General features: G+C 36.3%; 1 protein-coding gene across 9 annotated transcripts in view; it reads left to right on the top strand.

The window, feature by feature from the left end:
* Window positions 1-18,384, top strand: part of LOC128205704 (ubiquitin carboxyl-terminal hydrolase 12A-like) — a 61,126-nt gene extending 42,742 nt beyond the window's left edge. For 7 of the 9 annotated variants that reach the window (XM_052907601.1, XM_052907602.1, XM_052907600.1 and 4 more), the window contains 6 exons: window positions 534-595; window positions 8,053-8,130; window positions 9,199-9,222; window positions 12,888-12,963; window positions 14,240-14,368; window positions 15,400-18,384. In XM_052907601.1, the coding sequence (XP_052763561.1) occupies window positions 534-595; window positions 8,053-8,130; window positions 9,199-9,222; window positions 12,888-12,963; window positions 14,240-14,368; window positions 15,400-15,474 (444 nt within the window). In that variant the 3' untranslated portion in view covers window positions 15,475-18,384. Of the gene's footprint in view, window positions 1-533; window positions 596-8,052; window positions 8,131-9,198; window positions 9,223-12,887; window positions 12,964-14,239; window positions 14,369-15,399 lie in introns of those variants that run through there. The other 2 variants (XR_008256315.1, XM_052907604.1) reach the window with 2 other exon arrangements.
* The last annotated feature ends 1,992 nt before the right edge of the window (window positions 18,385-20,376 follow it).

Raw genomic sequence — 20,376 nt, 5'->3', positions numbered from 1 at the left:
TGCAAACTATTTACCAAAATGTGAAGATAAGTATATAAAGAATGAATGATGTCTACCTGATACCAACTGATCTATTTACCTGTTGGATGTAAGGTATTTTACTAAATTTCTGCTTTTAAAGCAAATCTTTCCTTGGTTTCATTTCCAACACAGGCATCTTTGCATAATCAGTCCATGAGTGAAGTTTCTATCTAGAGAACAAAAACTCATACATGCTTTATATAAACTTGAACCTCAACAAACAGACATAGGTCTTATATTAATCATTTGAAGTTGGCAGTTTTGGACATTCTGTGAAATATATTTAAACAAATATAATTTGTTTATATTTAAAAAACCAAAACACTTATACAATGTAGTACCAATTACCAATAAAACATGTCACATCGTGGCATCACGAGGAATAATGACGTCATATTTGCTGCTTGCATAATAATTTCTACACGATCCATTTCTGTTTGTTGCTGTTGTATTTTAAATGATAGATATAAACTAGACTGAACTATATACATAATAATCTTTTATCTCTTCAGGATTTGAAGCTGTCATTGCGAAGATTTTTATCTCCAGAGGAGCCGGATCTTTGCTGTAACAAGTTTGTAGATTTTGTTATATACATGTACACAATGTTAAGACGATTTATAATAACTCTTTTGAAACACAAATTAATTAATATCGTGGCTAACACATATTATTACATTATATTATACTGTCTAGGATTTACTAGGCTGAACTCTTCATTATAATTCAATGTGCTTCTGCATTCATCACTTATAATATGTATACTTAAGAAGTACAAATTGAAAGTAATTGTCAAATTTTCATAAAAAAAGTCTTTGTTAAATCTTAATTATATTGAAAGATTTCATAGACCTTCATAAAGCTTCTTAGTGAAAATTTTCAATTTAGTGAAATTATACAAACGATCACTTTAAATACCCTCTATTTTTCATCAAATGTATTCATCTGCCTTTTCTATTTGGATCTTTTCCTTTCTTTTTTATAATTTTGGTTCATAAACATTGCTAGTTTTCTTTAAATTCAACTAGAAAGAGCATTTTTTCACTTAGGCCAAATAAAAAAATAGGTACGTTTCAGGTTACCCGACCGACCCTATTTTTTCCCGCCGACCCTAACCTATTTTTCCCTGAAAAAAAACGTGATTTGGGTACGAAAAGCATTTGTTACGAAATTTATACGAAAAGTTGACAATATTAGAGTTGGATTTCTGATTGTATTTACCGTAATTCACCTTAGAGTTCGGACACCTTAAAAATAATTATTTTTTTCGCTGTCTGAATTCATTGAAAATAACCATTTACATTTTATCTCCATGTATGTTAAACCTGCCTTTTTTCTTCATGTCTGCATTTTACCACTTATTAATGTATCCGTAGTAATCAATGGTTATAACGCCTTTAAGTGTAACTCCTTCAGCAAGTTAATTAAAATCCCATTCAACACCATTTTATACATGCATTTAAATGAATAAACACCTATCGGCTTCAGATCAAACAGTCAGTCACACTGTGTGACGTCACATAACTCACAGTTATACCCACGAGGATCTCGTGGAGAGCATGGATATTGTTATGCAAGATTAATGTGTCTGAGTGGTGTTTTCAATTGTAACTTAAGTATTGCATTTCTAACTTTAATTCATCACATAAAATAGTTACCTGTATCATTGAATGTGTTGTTTTTAGCTCACCTGTCACTTTGTGACATGGTGAGCTTTTGTGATCGCCTTTTGTCCGGCGTCCGTCGTGCGTCATCCGTCAACAATTTACTTAAAAGACATCTCCTCCTTAACCGCTGGGCCAATATTAATAAAACTTCATAGGGATGTTTCTTGGATGGTCTTCTATCAAAGTTGTTCAAAGAATTCAATTCCATGCAGAATTCTGGTTGCCATGGCAAACAAAAGGAAAAACTTTAAAAATCTTCTTCTCCCAAACCACAAGGCTTAGGCCGTTGATATATGGTAGGTAGGATCACCAAATGGTCCTCTACCAAGATTGTTCAAATTATGGCCCTGGGGTCAAAATTGGCCCCGCCCCGGGGGGTCATGGGTTTTCTCTATATGTTTATAGTGAAAACTTAAAAAATCTTCTCCTCTGAACTTACTTGGACTAGAGCTTAGATATTTGGCATGATTCATCGTCTAGTGGACCTCTACAAAGATTGTTCAAATTATGGCCCTTGGGTCAAAATTGGCCCCGCCCCGGGGGGTCATGGGTTTTCTCTATATGTTTATAGTGAAAACTTAAAAAATCATCTCCTCTGAACTTACTTGGACTAGAGCTTAGATATTTGGCATGATTCATCGTCTAGTGGACCTCTACAAAGTTTGTTCAAATTATGGCCCTGGGGTCAAAATTGGCCCCGCCCTGGGGGTCATGGGTATTCTCTATATGTTTAGAGTTAAAACTTCAAAAATCTTCTCCTCTGAACTTACTTGAACTAGAGCTTAGATATTTGGCATGATTCATCGTCTAGTGGACCTTTACAAAGATTGTTCAAATTATGGCCTTGGGGTCCAAATTGGCCCTGCCCCGGGGGTCATGGGTTTTCTCTATATGTTTATAGTGAAAACTAAAAAAATCTTCTCCTCTGAACTTACTTGGCCTAGAGCTTAGATATTTGGCATGATTCATCGTCTAGTGGACCTCTACAAAGATTGTTCAAATTATGGCCCTGGGGTCAAAATTGGCCCTGCCCCAGGGGGTCATGGGTTTTCACTATATGTTTATAGTGAAAACCTTAAAAAATCTTCTCCTCTGAACTTACTTGGCCTAGAGCTTAGATATTTGGCATGATTCATCGTCTAGTGGACCTCTACAAAGTTTGTTCAAATTATGGCCCTGGGGTCAAAATTGGCCCCGCCCTGGGGGGTCATGGGTTTTCTCTATATGTTTATAGTGAAAACTTAAAAAATCTTCTCCTCTGAACTTACTTGGACTAGAGCTTAGATATTTGGCATGATTCATCGTCTAGTGGACCTTTACAAAGATTGTTCAAATTATGGCCTTGGGGTCAAAATTGGCCCCGCCCCGGGGGTCATGGGTTTTCTCTATATGTTAATAGTGAAAACTTCAAAAATCTTCTCCTTTGAACTTACTTGGACTAGAGCTTAGATATTTGGCATGATTCATCGTCTAGTGGACCTCTACAAAGATTGTTCAAATTATGGCCCTGGGGTCAAAATTGGCCCCGCCCCGGGGGGTCATGGGTATACTTGATATGTTTATAGTTAAAACTTCAAAAATCTTCTCCTCTTAACTTACTTGGACTAGAGCTTAGATATTTGGCATGATTCATCGTCTAGTGGACCTCTACAAAGATTGTTCAAATTATGGCCCTGGGGTCAAAATTGGCCCCGCCCCTGGGGGGTCATGGGTTTTCTCTATATGCTTATAGTAAAAAAAATCAAAAATCTCCTCTGAACTTACTTGGACTAGAGCTTAGATATTTGGCATGATTCATCGTCTAGTGGACCTTTACAAAGATTGTTCAAATTATGGCCTTGGGGTCAAAATTGGCCCCGCCCCGGGGGTCATGGGTTTTCTCTATATGTTAATAGTGAAAACTTCAAAAATCTTCTCCTTTGAACTTACTTGGACTAGAGCTTAGATATTTAGCATGATTCATCGTCTAGTGGACCTCTACAAAGATTGTTCAAATTATGGCCCTGGGGTCAAAATTGGCCCCGCCCCGGGGGGTCATGGGTATACTTGATATGTTTATAGTTAAAACTTCAAAAATCTTCTCCTCTTAACTTACTTGGACTAGAGCTTAGATATTTGGCATGATTCATCGTCTAGTGGACCTCTACAAAGATTGTTCAAATTATGGCCCTGGGGTCAAAATTGGCCCCGCCCCTGGGGGGTCATGGGTTTTCTCTATATGCTTATAGTAAAAAAAATCAAAAATCTCCTCTGAACTTACGTTGCTTAGAGCTTAGATATTTGGCATGATTCATCGTCTAGTGGACCTCTACAAAGATTGTTCAAATTATGGCCTTGGGGTCAAAATTGGCCCCGCCCCTGGGGGGTTAGGGTATTCTCTATATGTTTATAGTTAAAACTTAAAAAATCTTCTCCTCTGAACTTACTTGGACTAGAGCTTAGATATTTGGCATGATTTATCGTCTAGTGGACCTCTACAAAGATTGTTCAAATTATGGTCTTGGGGTCAAAATTGGCCCCGCCCCCTTGGGGGGTCATGGGTTTTCTCTATATGTTTATAGTGAAAACTTCAAAAATCATCTCCTCTGAACTTAGTTGCTTAGAGCTTAGATATTTGGCATGATTCATCGTCTAGTGGACCTCTACAAAGTTTGTTCAAATTATGGCCCTGGGGTCAAAATTGGCCACACCCCGGGGCTGATGGGTTTTCTCTATATGTGTTATAGTGAAGACTTAAAAAATCTTCTCCGAACTCACAAAGACAAGTAACGTCTTAATTTAAACTGGATAACATATTTAGTACACATACCAATTTTCAATATGGGCCACATACAACAATTAATAACAAATATACATATATAGATACACACGTAAAATCAAATAGTGACAAGAGCTTAGATATTTGGCATGATATATCATCTAGTTGACTTGTACCAATATTGTTCAATCTTTGGCCCTGGGGTCAAAAAATGGCCCAACCCGGGCGGTCATGGGTTTCCTTATATATGTATATGATGAAAACTTAAAAAATCTTCTTCTCCGAAACCAAAAGGCGAAGGCCTTAGATATTTGGTATGAAGCATCGTTTATCGGACCACTATTAAGATTGTTCAAACTTTAGCCCTGGGGTCAAAATTGGCCACGCCCCGTGTTCATAGGCTTAGGTTTTCAATATTTGTATATAATGGAAGAATGTGCAATATATGACAGGTGAGCGATTCAGGGCCATTTGTCCCTCTTGTTTATTGTTCTATTGATGTTTCAATGAGTATTACTGTACCATTGTTGCTTCATAAAGTTGCCCTTATTATGCCCCCCTTCGAAGAAGAGGGGTATATTGCTTTGCACAGGCATGTCGGTCGGTCGGTCGGTCCGTCGGTAGACCAAAGCTTGTCCGAGTGATAACTCAACAATTCCTGGACGTATGGTCATCAAACTTCACATGAAGGTTGGGCCTGACCAGTAGATGACCCCTTTTGATTTTGGGGGTCATCGGGTCAAAGGTCAAGGTCACAGTGACCTTTAATGGTAAAATAATTTTAAAGCTTGTCCGAGTGATAACTCAACAATGCCTGCACCCATGGCCCTCAAACTTGACATGGAGGTTGGGCCTGACCAGTAGATGACCCCTATTGTTTTTGGGGGTCATCAGGCCAAAGGTCAAGGTCACAGTGACCTTGAATGGTAAAAGGTTGTCCGAGTGATAATGTGACAATGCCTGCACCCATGGCCCTCAAACTTGACTTGGAGGTTGGGCCTGACCAGTAGCTGACCCCTATTGTTTTTTGGGCTAAATGGGTCAAAGGTCAAGGTCACAGTGACCTTGAATGGTAAAAGGTTGTTCGAGTGATAACTCAACAATGCCTGCACCCATGGCCCTCAATCTTGACTTGGAGGTTGGGCCTGACCAGTAGATGACCCCTATTGTTTTTGGGGGTCATTGGGCCAAAGGTCAAGGTAACAGTGACCTTGAATGGTAAAAGGTTGTCCAATTGATAACTCAACAATGCCTGCACCCATGGCCCTCAAACTTGACTTGGGGAATTGGCCTGACCAGGAGATGACCCCTATGGTTTTTGGGGGTCATCTGGCCAAAGGTCAAGGTCACAGGGACCTGGAATGGTAAAAGGTTGTCCGAGTGATAACTCGACAATGCCTGCACCCATGGCCCTCAAACTTGACTTGGAGGTTGGGCCTGGCCAGAAGATGGTCCCTATTGATTTAAGGGGTCATTGGGCCAAAGGTCAAGGTCGCAGTGACCTGGAATGGTAAAAGGTTATCCGAGTGATAACTTGACAATGGCTGCACCCATGGCCCTCAAACTTGATTTGGAGGTTGAGCCCGGCCAGAAGATTGTCCCTATTAATTTTAGGGGTCATTGGGCCAAAGGTCAAGGTCACAGTGACCTTGAATGATAAAAGGTTGTCCAAGTGATAACTCAACAATGCCTGCACCCATGGCCCTCAAACTTGACATGGAGGTTGGGCCTGACCAGTAGTTGACCCCTATTGATTTTAGGGGTCAAAGGTCAAGGTCACAGTGACCTTGAAAGCAAACTCGACAATTCTTGGACCTATGGTCATCAAACTTGACATGAAGGTTGGGCCTGCCCAGTAGATGACCCCTATCGACTTTGGGGGTCATCAGGCCAAGGTCAATGTCACAGTTACCTTTAACGCAAAAAAGTTAACAAATCTTCCCCCACTGATATCTCAACAATGCCTGAACCTAAGATCATTAAACTTGACATGGATGTTAAGCCTGACCAGTAGATCACCCTTATTGATTTAGGATTCATAGAGCCAAAGGTCAAGGTCACAGTGATCTTGAATGGTAAAAGGTTGTCCGAGTGATAACTAAACAATGCCTGAACCCATGGCCTTCAAACTTGACTTGGAGTTGCATCTGACTTGTAGATGACCCCTTATGATTTAAGGGGTCATCGGGTCAAAGGTCAAGGTCACAGTGACCTTGAACGAAAAAAAACTTGTCTTGTGATAACTTGACAATACCTGCACCCATGGCCCTCACACTTGCCATTTAGGTTTCTGGTGACCAGCTGATGACTCTGGATTTTGAGTTCATAGAGTCAAAGGTCATGACGGTCATAACACACTTTATCCTCACACTTTAATGGTCATAATCTTAAAACAGCAACAAATCAGCTGTCATTTCGGTCCATGCATATTTCATTCAATTGTCCATATAATCCTGACAACATGGCGCTCAGGGGGGGCATAATGTTTGACAAACATCTCTTGTATTAAAAGTGTGGTACAAGTTTCAAAGTTTATTGGCGTATCGTTTTACAAACATGTCATGTCTGTGTTTTCTTAATCCCTTAATTGCCCTTCTTTAATTCTCCATTATATATATCACACTTCCTTTTCAACAGGCAATAAATCATTTAGTATGTTTAGTAACTAATTAACTTGTCACAGTGATGTAATTACGGTTAGGTAATCAAGCCAGGCAAATACATTCTAAGAATAAAGATCAATAATCTTTGTCTGTGAGACTTAGTAACTGTAAAAGTCATAATCGATGTCCTTTGGGTGTCCGAAAATTAGGTAGTCACTACGCAAAATAAATTATTTTTGAAATTAATAATGGGTGTCCAAATTTTTAGAGTGTCCAAACTCTAAGGTGAATTACGCGAAGTTTGTGCTTGAGGGACAGGTATTTTCAATTCTTGAACTTTATTTTCTTGTCAGATGTATCAGATACTGACTTTCGGATTGATATGTCAAACTTAATTGTGCAATTTTGGCAATAAAACCTGCATGTTACTTGTTCTTCAAACCTGAACCCCCAGGTCCTCTTGACAGCATTGAGGTTTCCTTGGCTGATGGCTTATATGGTAAATTTGCTGTCCCACTCTCCATGCAATTATGTCACAGGCAGGTTAGCATACTACAGCGGGTGATTGAGAGCAAAAGGGTGCATAAAGAAAAGTAAAACCGTTCCTGGAAAGTCTATAATAATAAAAGAGTGGTGTACCATAACTTAGTTGAAATCCAACCATCATTGTCAAAGTATTTAACCAGACAAATAAAGATTGTTTCCTTTGAAGCATGAAACATGTTTAAAAATTGCTGATAAATCTGAAAATTGTTGACTTTTATTTTTGGTACAGTCTGAGTCAACAGTTACTGAAATCAATATATCAAAAAAAATATAATAAAAAAAATAAGAAAATATTCAGACCTACCTACCCTTTTTTTTTTTTGGCAGAGTTACCTGAAACGCACCTATTTTTTATTTGGCCTTAGTTGAATATTTTAACTAAGATTTTTTATGAATATGGTGCCTGTTGTTGCCTACCGGTGTTATAGGTTTGCTGTAGTATAATGGTTTGTTTCAGATGCAAGACTGATGGCACTATGTCCAAGAAGATTCAGCTTCTGGATATTCCAGAAATGCTCATTTTACATGCAAAGAGGTATGAGTTTGCAAAATTTAACGATTGAAGAAAAATTAAAATCCATCAAAAAGGTGAAAGTTAGATTTCTTGTTGTCCCATTTATTGTATTTGAAAAAGTGTTTTTTTCAGGCCACTTAAAATGAGTCAAAGTGACCAAAACTATAACCTTTCAGAAAAGGTGAAAAAATATTAAATCAACATTTTTTCCAATATTAAGATAAAAACAATGCCAAAATCACTTCCTTGTAAAACCATGTTGCATCAACAACACAAATCAACTTCCAGAAGAGAGAAACATGTATAGAAATTTGAATACTTCATGGGGTATTTTTTTAAACATGCACTTAGAAGGCAGGTTGATCATGACCAGTATATGAATCCTATTGATTTTGTGTTAGTAGGTCAAAGGTCAAGGATATGGTGACTTTGAGAAAAACATGTTCAAATACATACATGCTCAATAATGCCCAACATTCTTATATAAATGGACAACACAAATTGACATTCACTCAGTTTTGTAATGACTTACTATCTTCGTGTTCTTACTTTGCTCTTTAAAAGAGTTAGCAATCTATATTCAGTCATCTAAATTATACTTTGGGATGAACAAGCCTGAATTTTAATACTTTTGTTTAGCATCAATTTTTTTAACAAGCCCTGCTATATACAATTCAGAATTGGAGCAAGCCCGGAAGGCATTTTACCAGTGCAGGGCTTGCGGGCTTGTGTTAATTTCGACCAATGTATAATATTTACAAACTGCATGGGCAGGTAGCTAAGGCAGTAATGAAAATAAGATACAAAAGGCTTTCTGTCCATATGTGCCCTAATACTGAAGGCTATCAGTCAAACAAAGCCTTTCAGGAACATTTGACAAGTTCCGGTGACAGTATCAAATAGGCACCATGATACATTGCCTGGCGCTATCATCCTCGGGTTGTCACATTTTCATTACCGCTATCTCACTTCTCAATCCTTACCAAACTTAATGAATATGTTATGGCATATTATCTCAACATGGTTCTTTTTACAGCCAGACTAATAAACCATTTTCGTTGTATTCTGTTTGTATATTCTCTATTGAAGGCTCCTTTCTATTGAAGAAGTAAGGTATACAAGCTCAATTTGATTAACACTGTTATTTATTGTTGTGCACATTACTGGAATGTAGTTTGTCCTAATATTTTACCATATTTGCCAAGAAAAAAGAGCTTTGTAATGTTCTTTAGCTATAACTGCATGATGGAATTTATTAATAGATGGAATCCTGTTTTTCGTGCCTTCATGCATTTTAAAAGCTTTGGTGTGAGCTAGCAAATTCATAAAGCATGCTAAAGCACTTGTCAAATTAGGAGAATAAGAGCGGTGTTGTGGTATGTGTCTGCCTCTCACCCAAGATTTTGTGGGTTCAGTTCCCACCAGTGGTACTTTCTCATTGCCTTTGAAAATGGACAGCAGTACTTGTTACTGCCCAGGAAATGGACCAGACAGTGATTCCATTACTTATCAGTTTTCGTCACAATTAAATCAAGCTAAAATAAATTAATAAAAACTATGTAAACGAAATCAAATAAAAGCAACGAAATAATCCTTGCTGTCATAAGATTGTATGATTTATGCTATATAATCTCTGTAGAAAAGACCTGGTGAGGGCAATGTAAACAGGTAATATTGTATATTGTATAAACATTGTGAAGAAAGAACGCTCTTAGTGAGGCTGCAGCTTGTACAAGGCATTCTATTTTTGTAAAACATCAAACTTAATCCTCATTGGTCTACAAATAATTACCCAGTAATAGTGCATAGCTTTAATGTTTTACAAAAATAGACGTTACTGCATAAACTAGAATCAAAGCTTGTATGGCTAGTTAAAACTTTAGTGAAACCATGCACATGCATTGCTTGATGTGTTCAACACTTTCAGCTCAAAGCGTTTCAAAGCTGCCTTTTGACAGTATGTCCATCGTGGACATACTGGCAAAAGACAGCCTTGAAACGCTTTGAGCTGAAAATGTTGAACACATCAATACTGTACTAACAGAGTTCATGTGAACTCTGGATTTAATGAAGCATCAGTAATAATGACACCTTAACCCAGAAACCCCTTTTTCCATTCACTGCTTGTTGTTTGACTTCATTTCCCCCCTTTTCCATCAATCACTGTAACCGTTTTATCTGACAATTATTTAAACAGATTGACTAAAAGAATCCTTTGATTAGGATGTAGTAATATATTAATTATATATAAAATTCCTTATTATGTCCCCCTTTGAAGAAGAGGGGTATATTGCTTTGCACATGTCTGTCGGTCGGTCCGTCGGTAGACCAAAGCTTGTCCCAGTGATATCTCAACAATTCCTGGAAGTATGGTCATCAAACATGACATGAAGGTTGGGCCTGACCAGTAGATGACCCCTATTGATGATTATAGGGGTCATCGGGTCAAAGGTCAAGGTCAACAATGCCAAGACCTATGGTCATCAAACTTGACATGGAGGCTGGGCCTGACCAGTAGATGACCCCTATTGATTTTAGGGGTCATCAGGTCAAAGTTCAAGGTCACAGTGACCTTGAATGATAAAAGGTTGTCAGAGTGATAACTTGACAATGCCTGCACCCATTGCCCTCAAACTTGACTTGGAGGTTGGGCCTGACCAGTAAATGACCCCTATTGATTTTGGGGTCATCAGGCCAAAGGTCAAGGTCTCAGTGACCTTGAAGATAAAAGGTTGTCATAGTGATAACTCGACAATGCCTGCACCCATAGCCCTCAAACTTGACTTGGAGGTTGGGCCTGACCAGTAGATAACCCCTATTGAATTGAGGGGTCATTGGGTCAAAGGTCAAGGTCACAGTGACCTTGAAGGCAAACTCTACAATTCCTGGACCTTTAGTCATCAAACTTGACATGAAGGTTTGGCCTGACCAGTAGTTGACCCCTATTGATTTTGGTGGTCATCGGGCCAAAGGTCAAGGTCACAGTGAACTTTAACGCGAAAAAGTTAACAAAGCTTCTCCCAGTTATATCTCAACAATGCCCGGACCTATGATCATCAAATTCGACATGGAGGCTGGGCCTGACCAGTAGATAACCCCTATTGATTTAAGGAGTCATCTGGTCAAAGGTCAAGGTCACAGTGACCTTGAATGCGAAAATGTTGTTCGAGTGATAACTCTACAATGCATGCACCCATGGCCTTCAAACTTGACATTAGGTTTTGGGTGACCAGCTGATGACTCCTATGGATTTTGAGGTCATAGTGTCAAAGGTCATGGTCATAACTCATTTTCATCATTAAAATTACGTCATATTTACTTTTTACCTGCTGCTAAGAGGATACATTTTTATCTGCAAATATCAGTCATCATCTAAACATGATTTAAAACTGCACCTTCTATCCTCACACTTTGAATGGTCATAATCTTAAAACTGCCTCAAAGGCATCCAATGTCAATGACAAATCAGCTGTCATTTCAGTCCATGCATATTTAATTCAATTGTCCAAATAATCCTAACAACATGGCGCTCAGGGGGAGGGGGGGGGGGGGTCATAATGTTTGACAAACATCTCTTGTTAATTTTGTTTTAATAATGTAAGTACAATATCATGGAGAATGCTGCATACGACTCCTTGTTTGACTTCACTCTGCTATTTTAGTCTCGTCTATAAAAGGATGTTTTCAAATAAATTTGATTCTTTGAAAGTGGCCTTTATAATTATCTATTTAAATCAAATGTGATTTCTTCCTGTACACAATAATGTCTTGGGGTGACAGTACTATTTCACAACAACTATTCCAAATTGTTGAATATGTATGCCAACTAGTAATGAACTCTTTTTTTCTTTGTATCAATATTGTACTTTATCTTTCCTTGTCTGGAATGGATGTTGTCTTTAGCAATAAACATGTCTTCGTTGTTTTTGTCTGCTGTCATCCAATGATTTTCCTCTTCAGTTGACTTCGTTGTCTCGGGCTTGTTTCATTAAAGGATCTTAGTCGTTATTGGAATAACCTCAAATCTGTATAGTAACGTAACAGATAGCAACCAGATATGTTTTTTAATTTCATCAATTTAGTGTTCATTTATATTATTGGATGAAGTTCAATTCGAACAAATATGCATCCGAATAACGAAGATAATATCATTTTGTGACAAAGATTGACTAAGGTTTTATTAGTCTAAGAAAAATCCCCTGAACTGTTACTTTTAGGCTTCTGGTGAACGACAATAATTTGCACTCAGGTTGAGCTCATTTAAGCAAATACTTTAAAAGCAAACCAAGGTCTACTCTCAAAAATGTTACTTACACCACCAGAGGTCACTTACACCACTAGAGGTCAAACTGTTTACACTCGGTCATACATTCTACATTAATTCTGCCTAAATTGAGCCTTGGTTAAGTAAACAATCTTAATCTAGGCAGTTCAAATGTTGACAGAAGTGTTCCAAGGGACACCTTTTGGTTTATAAGAAGTAGGCAGTTGGTTTTTGTTTATAATTATGTGCTAGTGCTTCACTGTTTATATGCCAGAAAGACTTTAAATTTAGTACGAATATGAAATAAAACTAAAAAAGAGTAAAATTTTGTATAAACCCTGACAAAACGCAAAAATGTAGCCACAATACATGTATAGATTACAGTGCAGACAGACATTTATAAACTATTTAAACATGAAATAGTGATAAAACTGTATTCACTAGTACCAAATATAAATGAAAATAAGATTATTTCGCTCTTACCTGGAAATTGAAACCCCCCATTTCTTCACAGATTTCTCCCTGATGGTGGGAAGGACAGGACGGTGATGCGTGTCCCACCGGTGCTTAAGATTCAATGCAGCAACGGGGTATGTGATAGTTGGATATTTTTTCATCATTTCATTCGAGTTTAAATTTGTTATTGTTAGTAATATTGCTGTGGACAAAATTGAACATGCACTTGTCAATATAAAAACAAAGTTTAAAAAAGTTATTCATTTTCAATAAAGTTGATTTTCAAAGAAATATATCAAGGTACTGTCTTTATTATGTCCCCCAATGACTGTCCGTCTGTCAGTCAGTTCATAAGTCAGAAATTGTTTCCGCACAATAACTTGCGAACTTGGAACTTTTGTGTGACCTTAGTGAAAAAAGGTTTCTTAAAATCCTATGGGTCAAGGAACTTTATACTTGGAATAGAAGTAGGTCATGACCAGTACATAACCACTATTGATTTTAAGATCAATAGGTCAAACGTCAAGGTCACAGTGACCTTCAGGTGAAAAACGATATGTTGGCAATGACCTGAAGTTGAAAACTGGATTCAGGTCAATAACTTTAGAATGCTAGAACCAAGGAACTTTATACTTGGTATGCCAGTGGGTTTAGACTAGTAGATGATTTTCAGGCCAGGAGGTCAAAACTAAAGATGACCTTGAAAAAATAAAGGCTTTAGCTGAATAACTGAAGAACACTTGGACCCAGGAACTTCATACTTTGTTTGCTAGTTCATCTTGATCTGTACTTGACCCCTATTGATTTTTAGGTCAGTAGTCAAGGACACAGTGACCTTCAGGTGAAAAAACAATTTGTTGGTCACCAGTCTGTACATCACACATTTTTACGCTGAATAGACCCAGGAACCTAATACTTGCAATCAGGAACTTCTAACTTCGTATGCATGTTGGTCATGACCTGTAGATGACCTCTTTGTTTGTTTTTCTCCAGGTTTTAAGTACACATTTCATGACCATTATCAATGATTTCTCACATACAACAACACCATGGGGGAGACGAGCGCTTTTTCAAAAACGTAATTTCTAGTTTTCCATGGTTTTGTTGGCATCATCGATGTTGTTGTGCAAAAACGTTAACCTTGGCCATTACTTAAAAATGTTCAAGACATTCCAATAAGATATTGTCACAGATATTTTGTAGCAAGGCTCTTACCTCTAGCTTTTCTAATTGTTTAATTATGCCCCTTTTAACTAAAGAACAACAGACCAGAATTGGGGTTTACTGGTTGGATCGTCTGCCTGCCAACCTGTCTGACTGACTGAACAATCAGATTAACAGGCTGAAATGTTGTTCAATTAAACAATCTCTGTTGATATATTTATTGCTTAACCTCTATCTGGTTTGCAGACAGAGGTGCAGGCAGATTTGCTAGGGGGTATTTGCCATCTAGGTGAAACAAGGGATAGAGGCCACTACATTGCCTATGTTAAATGCCATGAGCAATTCTTTCGCTGTGATGACGATCTGATTTTTGAGGTTTGTGGTTAAGATATTAAGTATTACATATTCTAGCTCACCGGATAGTCATTTCACATGAATTCAGCCGTGCTGATGAGGCACCCCCCATGCTAGCTGAGTCATGTTCTGTGACTTAATAATATTTCTTTTATTTTACACTTTATGTAAGCATAATAATATTATTAAGATATTTCAATAGATGATTTCCATAAACATTAACTTTACAAAAAATATTGCTTCAACACAAATCAAAATAACCCTTAAATGATGTTATATTTAAGGAACTTCTTAAAGTATGCAGTGAATAAAAGTTACTGCGCGTCATGACATCAGTAAAAACCGACATGCTTTTTGGTGAAAGTACAAAAAAGTGTTTATCCATATCAATTTTTCCCCAAAAAGTAATTAAGGTATGCTAGAGATAATATCAATTATGTGTGTGTGGTCTGGATAGAAAAATCCAACCCTCGGGCAAGCTGCGTAGCTATTATCTAGGCAAGCCCCATGACCTAGCAACACAGGTGTCTTCGGGTCGGACTTTTCAATCCGGACTGGAAACACATAACAGGTATTATTAATATCTATAGGTTAACAATATTTTAGTGAGTTTTTTTAAGTATTTTACTTAAGTACGCGTCTGCTGCTAAGTACTGTTCTCAATTTTAAAGTTAAAAAAAGAAAGAGTTACTTGCATATTAAACTTACCAAATGACTGGAAACCCTTATAGAACAAAATTGTGAAATTTAATGCTTTGGAATAAAACAATGGAAGAACATGTAAAACTTACACCCTCCATATTAAACGTTGTTAAAATGTTGTTAATAGGGAAAAGACGGTAAAAACTGCTGTCTTTGTCACAAATAATCTGTTCTTCAACCAGGCACGTATCTTTTGTCAAAATCAGTTACATTTTCGATATTTTGAAACATTTAAAAATTCGGCTTTTTGAGTCGGAGTCTAAAAATTAGTAAATACGACTCTTGGTCAAAATGAGTGTTGTTTGCATATTTAGGCATTTTTATCTGATACTTCCATTTCTCTTTTCCAGGTGGAACTGTGTGCAGGGCAAACAGATCTCGATTCCAACGGATATGTGTTCTTCTACAAGAAAAGGTCCAGTTGACCAGGATCCTCTGATATAGGAACAAACATTCCAGGATGAAGTTGTCTTCAAATTAGTATTAAGCTTTACAATTATATAATTAAGTTTTACATTCCATTGTGCCATTGGTGTAAGTTGTAAATATCGATGACTGGCGACCCCATATATTTTGGTATATTTTAAAAGGCAGTGATTTTTTTGGAAATATTTTTACTGCCTGTGCCTTGCAAATTGGGATAAAGTCGACTTTGGAAAAAATACAAAATCAGGCCAAAATAGCTATTAAATATAATGGCAGCTATACATGTTTTCACTCTTTTATGCATACAGTATGCTGTGAAAGGGTTAGTCTTGTTAAGATTTTGTTTATTTTTAAGAAATTCATTGCTTTTTATTAACATAGATTATAAAAATCTTAATGCCATTTTTAGCTCTACTGGCCAAAGCCCAGAAGAACTTATGCGATGGTAATGTGTGTGTCCGTGTGTGCGTCAGTGCGTCTGTAAACAGCTAATCAACACATTAAATGTTTTAAATGATACCAAATGAAAGTGGTGTCTTGAGACAAAAGGCAAATAATTGTGTATGGGGTATCTTTTGTGCAAATAATGATACTGAGATTCGTTGTGAATAAGAGATGCTTTTGTCTGAATGTCTTTCCTTCTTTAAATAAAGTTATTATTATTAATATTATTAGTATATTTATTAAAGTGCTGTTTGTCAAGTTTAATAATAATAATTGTTGCCAAATATCTGTCTGTGTATTGTTACATTTACCTTGAATTTTAATTTTCTGAGTTTTAAGATTACATTACACTGGAAAGGGCAGTAGATATTTAATGCAGAAGAGAATTAAGAAAACTGATCCCATACAGCATTGTGAAAGTATTTGTAAACATTTTTGTTGATTTAATATATTGTTATAATATAACACTTGGTAATATATATTTATATATTGAAGAAAGGTACAAACACAAATACATATCCATACATAATTTCTGTTCATAAAAGTGTAAACAGTAAACGTTAATGTTTTAGATTTTCAGCTTACCAGAGCACGAAGTGCTCAAAGTGAGCTATTGTGATCGGTCTTTGTCCGTCGTCTGTCCATCAGTCCCTCCGTCAGTCCGTTCATCAACAATTGCTTAAAAATCATCTGAAACTACCTGGTCAAATTCAATGAACCTTCACAGGAAGCTTCCTTAGGTGTCCCTCTACAAAAATACAACAAGAGGTCACGATTGTTAACAACAACAACAACAAAATGGCCGACTTCCTGTTTTGCTTTAAAAAGCAACTCTTCTGAAACTTCCAGTCCAAATTCAATGAAACTTTACAGGAAGCTTCCTTGGGTGACCCTTTACAAAAATACATCTTCTCTTAAACTACCAGTCCAAATTCAATGGAACTTTACAGGAAGCTTCCTTGGGTAACCTTCTACAAAAATACAACAATGGGTCTCGATTGATCAACAACAACAACAATCTGGCCAACTTGCTGTTTTGCTTTAAAAAACATCTCCATCTGAAACTACTAGGCCAAATTCACTGAAACTTCGCAGGAAGCTTCATTGCATGACCCTCTACAAAAAAAGAACAAGGCATTGAGATGGATCAACAACAACAACAACAACAAAATGGGCGACTTTCTGTTTTGCTTTAAAAAATAATCTCTGAAACTACCAGGCCAAATTCAATGAAACTTTACAGGTAGTTTCATTGCATGACCCTTTACAAATATAAAACAAGGCACCGTCATCAGTAAAGATATGTTTAAATTGCAACATTTTTATTAATGCTTTATCACAGAGTTACGGCCCTTTGCTTAGGTGAGCGTTTTAAGGCCATCATGGCCCTCTTTTTTAAGTAAAGTTATTGAAAATAAATTGTTTCAGATAAATTAACTGATGATATCTTATGATAAAAGAGATATATACGTTAGAAAATGACTAAATATGATAAATGAGTACCGGCCCAGGCCATAAATATTTAATATATTTTTAAATATTTAATATATTTTTAATTAGAACTTATCGATTGTTTTTCACATATTTTTGTACACATGCATGTGCTTGTGTTATTATGATTATTAAGGTTGATCATGTTAAAATTGTTTTAAGGTATCCAATGTAAAAATTAGGGAGTTTTGGAATTAATTTTAAATACTGTAGAAAGAATTGTTTACCTAAAGTAACATTACAAATCAGTTGTTTTTGGCAGTGCTAAAATTGCAATACAGTTCATTTCAAGCCAAATCCAAGTTGAAATGAAGTACAAAAATACACATTGAATTAACTTGATCTGTAATAATATTTCAGTGATATATTTTTATTATAAGTATTCATTACCCGGTGCCCTTTAAAATGACTCTAGAATGATATTGGGTCATCAGGTATCAAAATGTCACATGTCGCCAATTGTTCGATCAAATGACAATCTTATTTGTACATCGAATAGCTTAAAGGGACTCGTTTTATACGGTTGGACATACAAAATATAGCAGTGATAAAACATTATTAAAGTTTGAATATTAGGAGCTTTATGGTTAACAATTTTTATGCTTTTTTATGAAAAAAATAAATCCTTCATATTCTCAAGAAACGTTAGTTACCCTATGGAAATTATATGACTTTATTTAAAATAAATAAATTAACTAACTCGTATTTGAACCTTTGACAAAAAAGATTGCAAACAAAGTATCAGTATATGAGTGGCTTTAAGGAAACAAAATTGTTATTTATTAATTTTAAAGATTCTATAGAGTTTTAAAGTAAATCAATTTTAATATTAATGTATTTTTTTAACTTTTATATATTTTATGGAAGTTTTTTTTTATTTCGCTGAGCAATCATTTTAACAACCAATTGAACATTACAGTATAATTGTTGATGGTGTGTCACGAATAACTGTTATTAAAGGAATAAAAAAATGATTTATTTATTTATTCAATCCGTACTTTTGTTTATTCCTACACCAAACGGAGTTTCGAGATGTGTCGCGGGCCTCAAAGAAGCGATAAATTACAGTTTCATCGTTCTTACATCCAATTAAGGATGAATACCAGCCCACCTGGTGACACTTGGAGTCAGTTTCACGAAAAAACTAAGGCGAACAAATATGTTCCCACTTGAATTGCTTTCATCCAATTGTAAAGTAATTATTACACTCCAATAAGATGGTCATAAAGTCTTTGCTTCGTTTTTTACTCGACGTAATGTTTGCTTGAAATAATAGCCAAGGCTTCTAGCAATAATAAGGTATGGAAATGTATATTTACTGCATAGCATATATAAATACAATTTTAAGAAGCAATATGTATTTATTAGCTAAATCTGAAGTGCAAAGCATTGTAATGAAACATTAACGTTTCAAATATGATTTAAGCAAAGTAACTAAAAACAACAGGCTATATAGTAGTTGAAGCAGCATGTTCTGAATTCGCCGAAACATCACGTTTCAACATAACGGATAACATGAACTGTCCCTTATTTAATAGAATTCAAAAGAAACGGATCGGTTAATACGTATACAACAGAACTCCACTTAAGGCTGTTCGGGCGTATGCAACACTAGTCGTACCTCCTGTAAAACATGCAGCAGACAGATATACAAATGCAACCTGTCCGGCTCCACCTTGGTCTTCTTCAGCTGTTTCTATTCCTGTAGATCTGCCATCCTTCCATAGGCAGAGTTTAGCTTTTTTTCTCCATAAAACGATTCTAGACTAAACTAAAATAAATAGACGCCGCTTTCTGGTATTGTGTAACACCCGGTGTCAGATCTGTAGTCGCTGCATTCATTTCTGTAGATATTTCCATACCTCAGTTTGCTTATATTTGACAAAGTAATTTTTAAATAGGTATATGTTTACTTTACTGTTAAAGAAAGTGATTGATTTAACACATTATGCATTGAACGAAAAGCCTCTGGACTACATCCATTAGAATACCGATAACGCTTTACTTGGGACTATTTCAGGTATTGTTTTATCAACATTTGAAATGGTAATATGTGAAGAAAAGGAAAAAAACAACAACAATTGAAATTGATAATTAATTGTTTTTGGCCTTTACAGAAAATATGTCATTTACGTCCGATTTCAATATGAATAACTCGATCAAGTATGCAAACGGTAATATTTTAATATATGATGAACCTTGGTCATTAATATTATTAATACGAAATCGATACCTTTTAAATGATACCAAACCTATATTGGAAACAAATTTAACATTGAAGTGATTAGACACCAGCCGGTCAAAAAATCGGCAAATACAGCATCTCCTCAAAACAAGCCTAAAATTGTCAATGCGAGCTAGTAGGAGGCAAATAATGCATCATTTTACATTGTTAAAATGATAAACGCAACACTCCTGTTGCTGTCTCATCTGTGTTTTCCCGTTTTAATAGCTCATAATGGTTTCCTAGTTCAAATTATATCTGTTTATGAGTCAATGTTGTATGTGTTTTTGACAAAGTTCTATTTTTCTTACATTTGCATCATCTGGCGTCTTGTACCTTTTAGACATAACGTCAAAGGTCGGGCCTACTCGAGGATCCCTAAAGCTGAATGTGGATTTTTCGCCATTTCTATAGATTTTAATTTAACATGATAAATGTTTTATGATGGAAAGCAGCACGACATGGTGCGTTTCGGGTTGTATGTTTAATCAGTGTATACTGAACGTTCACTGAGCAGTTTTTCATTTTGTCGTACGTTTCCCCAGCAATAAATGAAGATGACGCATAACGTGAATATGTGCCGAAACTTACAAGCAATTGAAAATGGTTAAAAAATGTATATGTCCTAGATTATAATGGACGTCGTTTGTACAACATATTTGGACATAACGAACGAAAGCTTAGCAACGCTGACGACATTATTTTGCCCCCAAAATGTATTAAAATTGCATCGTCCGTCCAT

This window comes from Mya arenaria, chromosome 10, assembly GCF_026914265.1.
Source record: "Mya arenaria isolate MELC-2E11 chromosome 10, ASM2691426v1".
Lineage (NCBI taxonomy): Eukaryota > Metazoa > Mollusca > Bivalvia > Myida > Myidae > Mya > Mya arenaria.
Note: the sequence above shows the minus strand (reverse complement) of the source record. Positions and strands in the feature narration are given on the sequence as shown.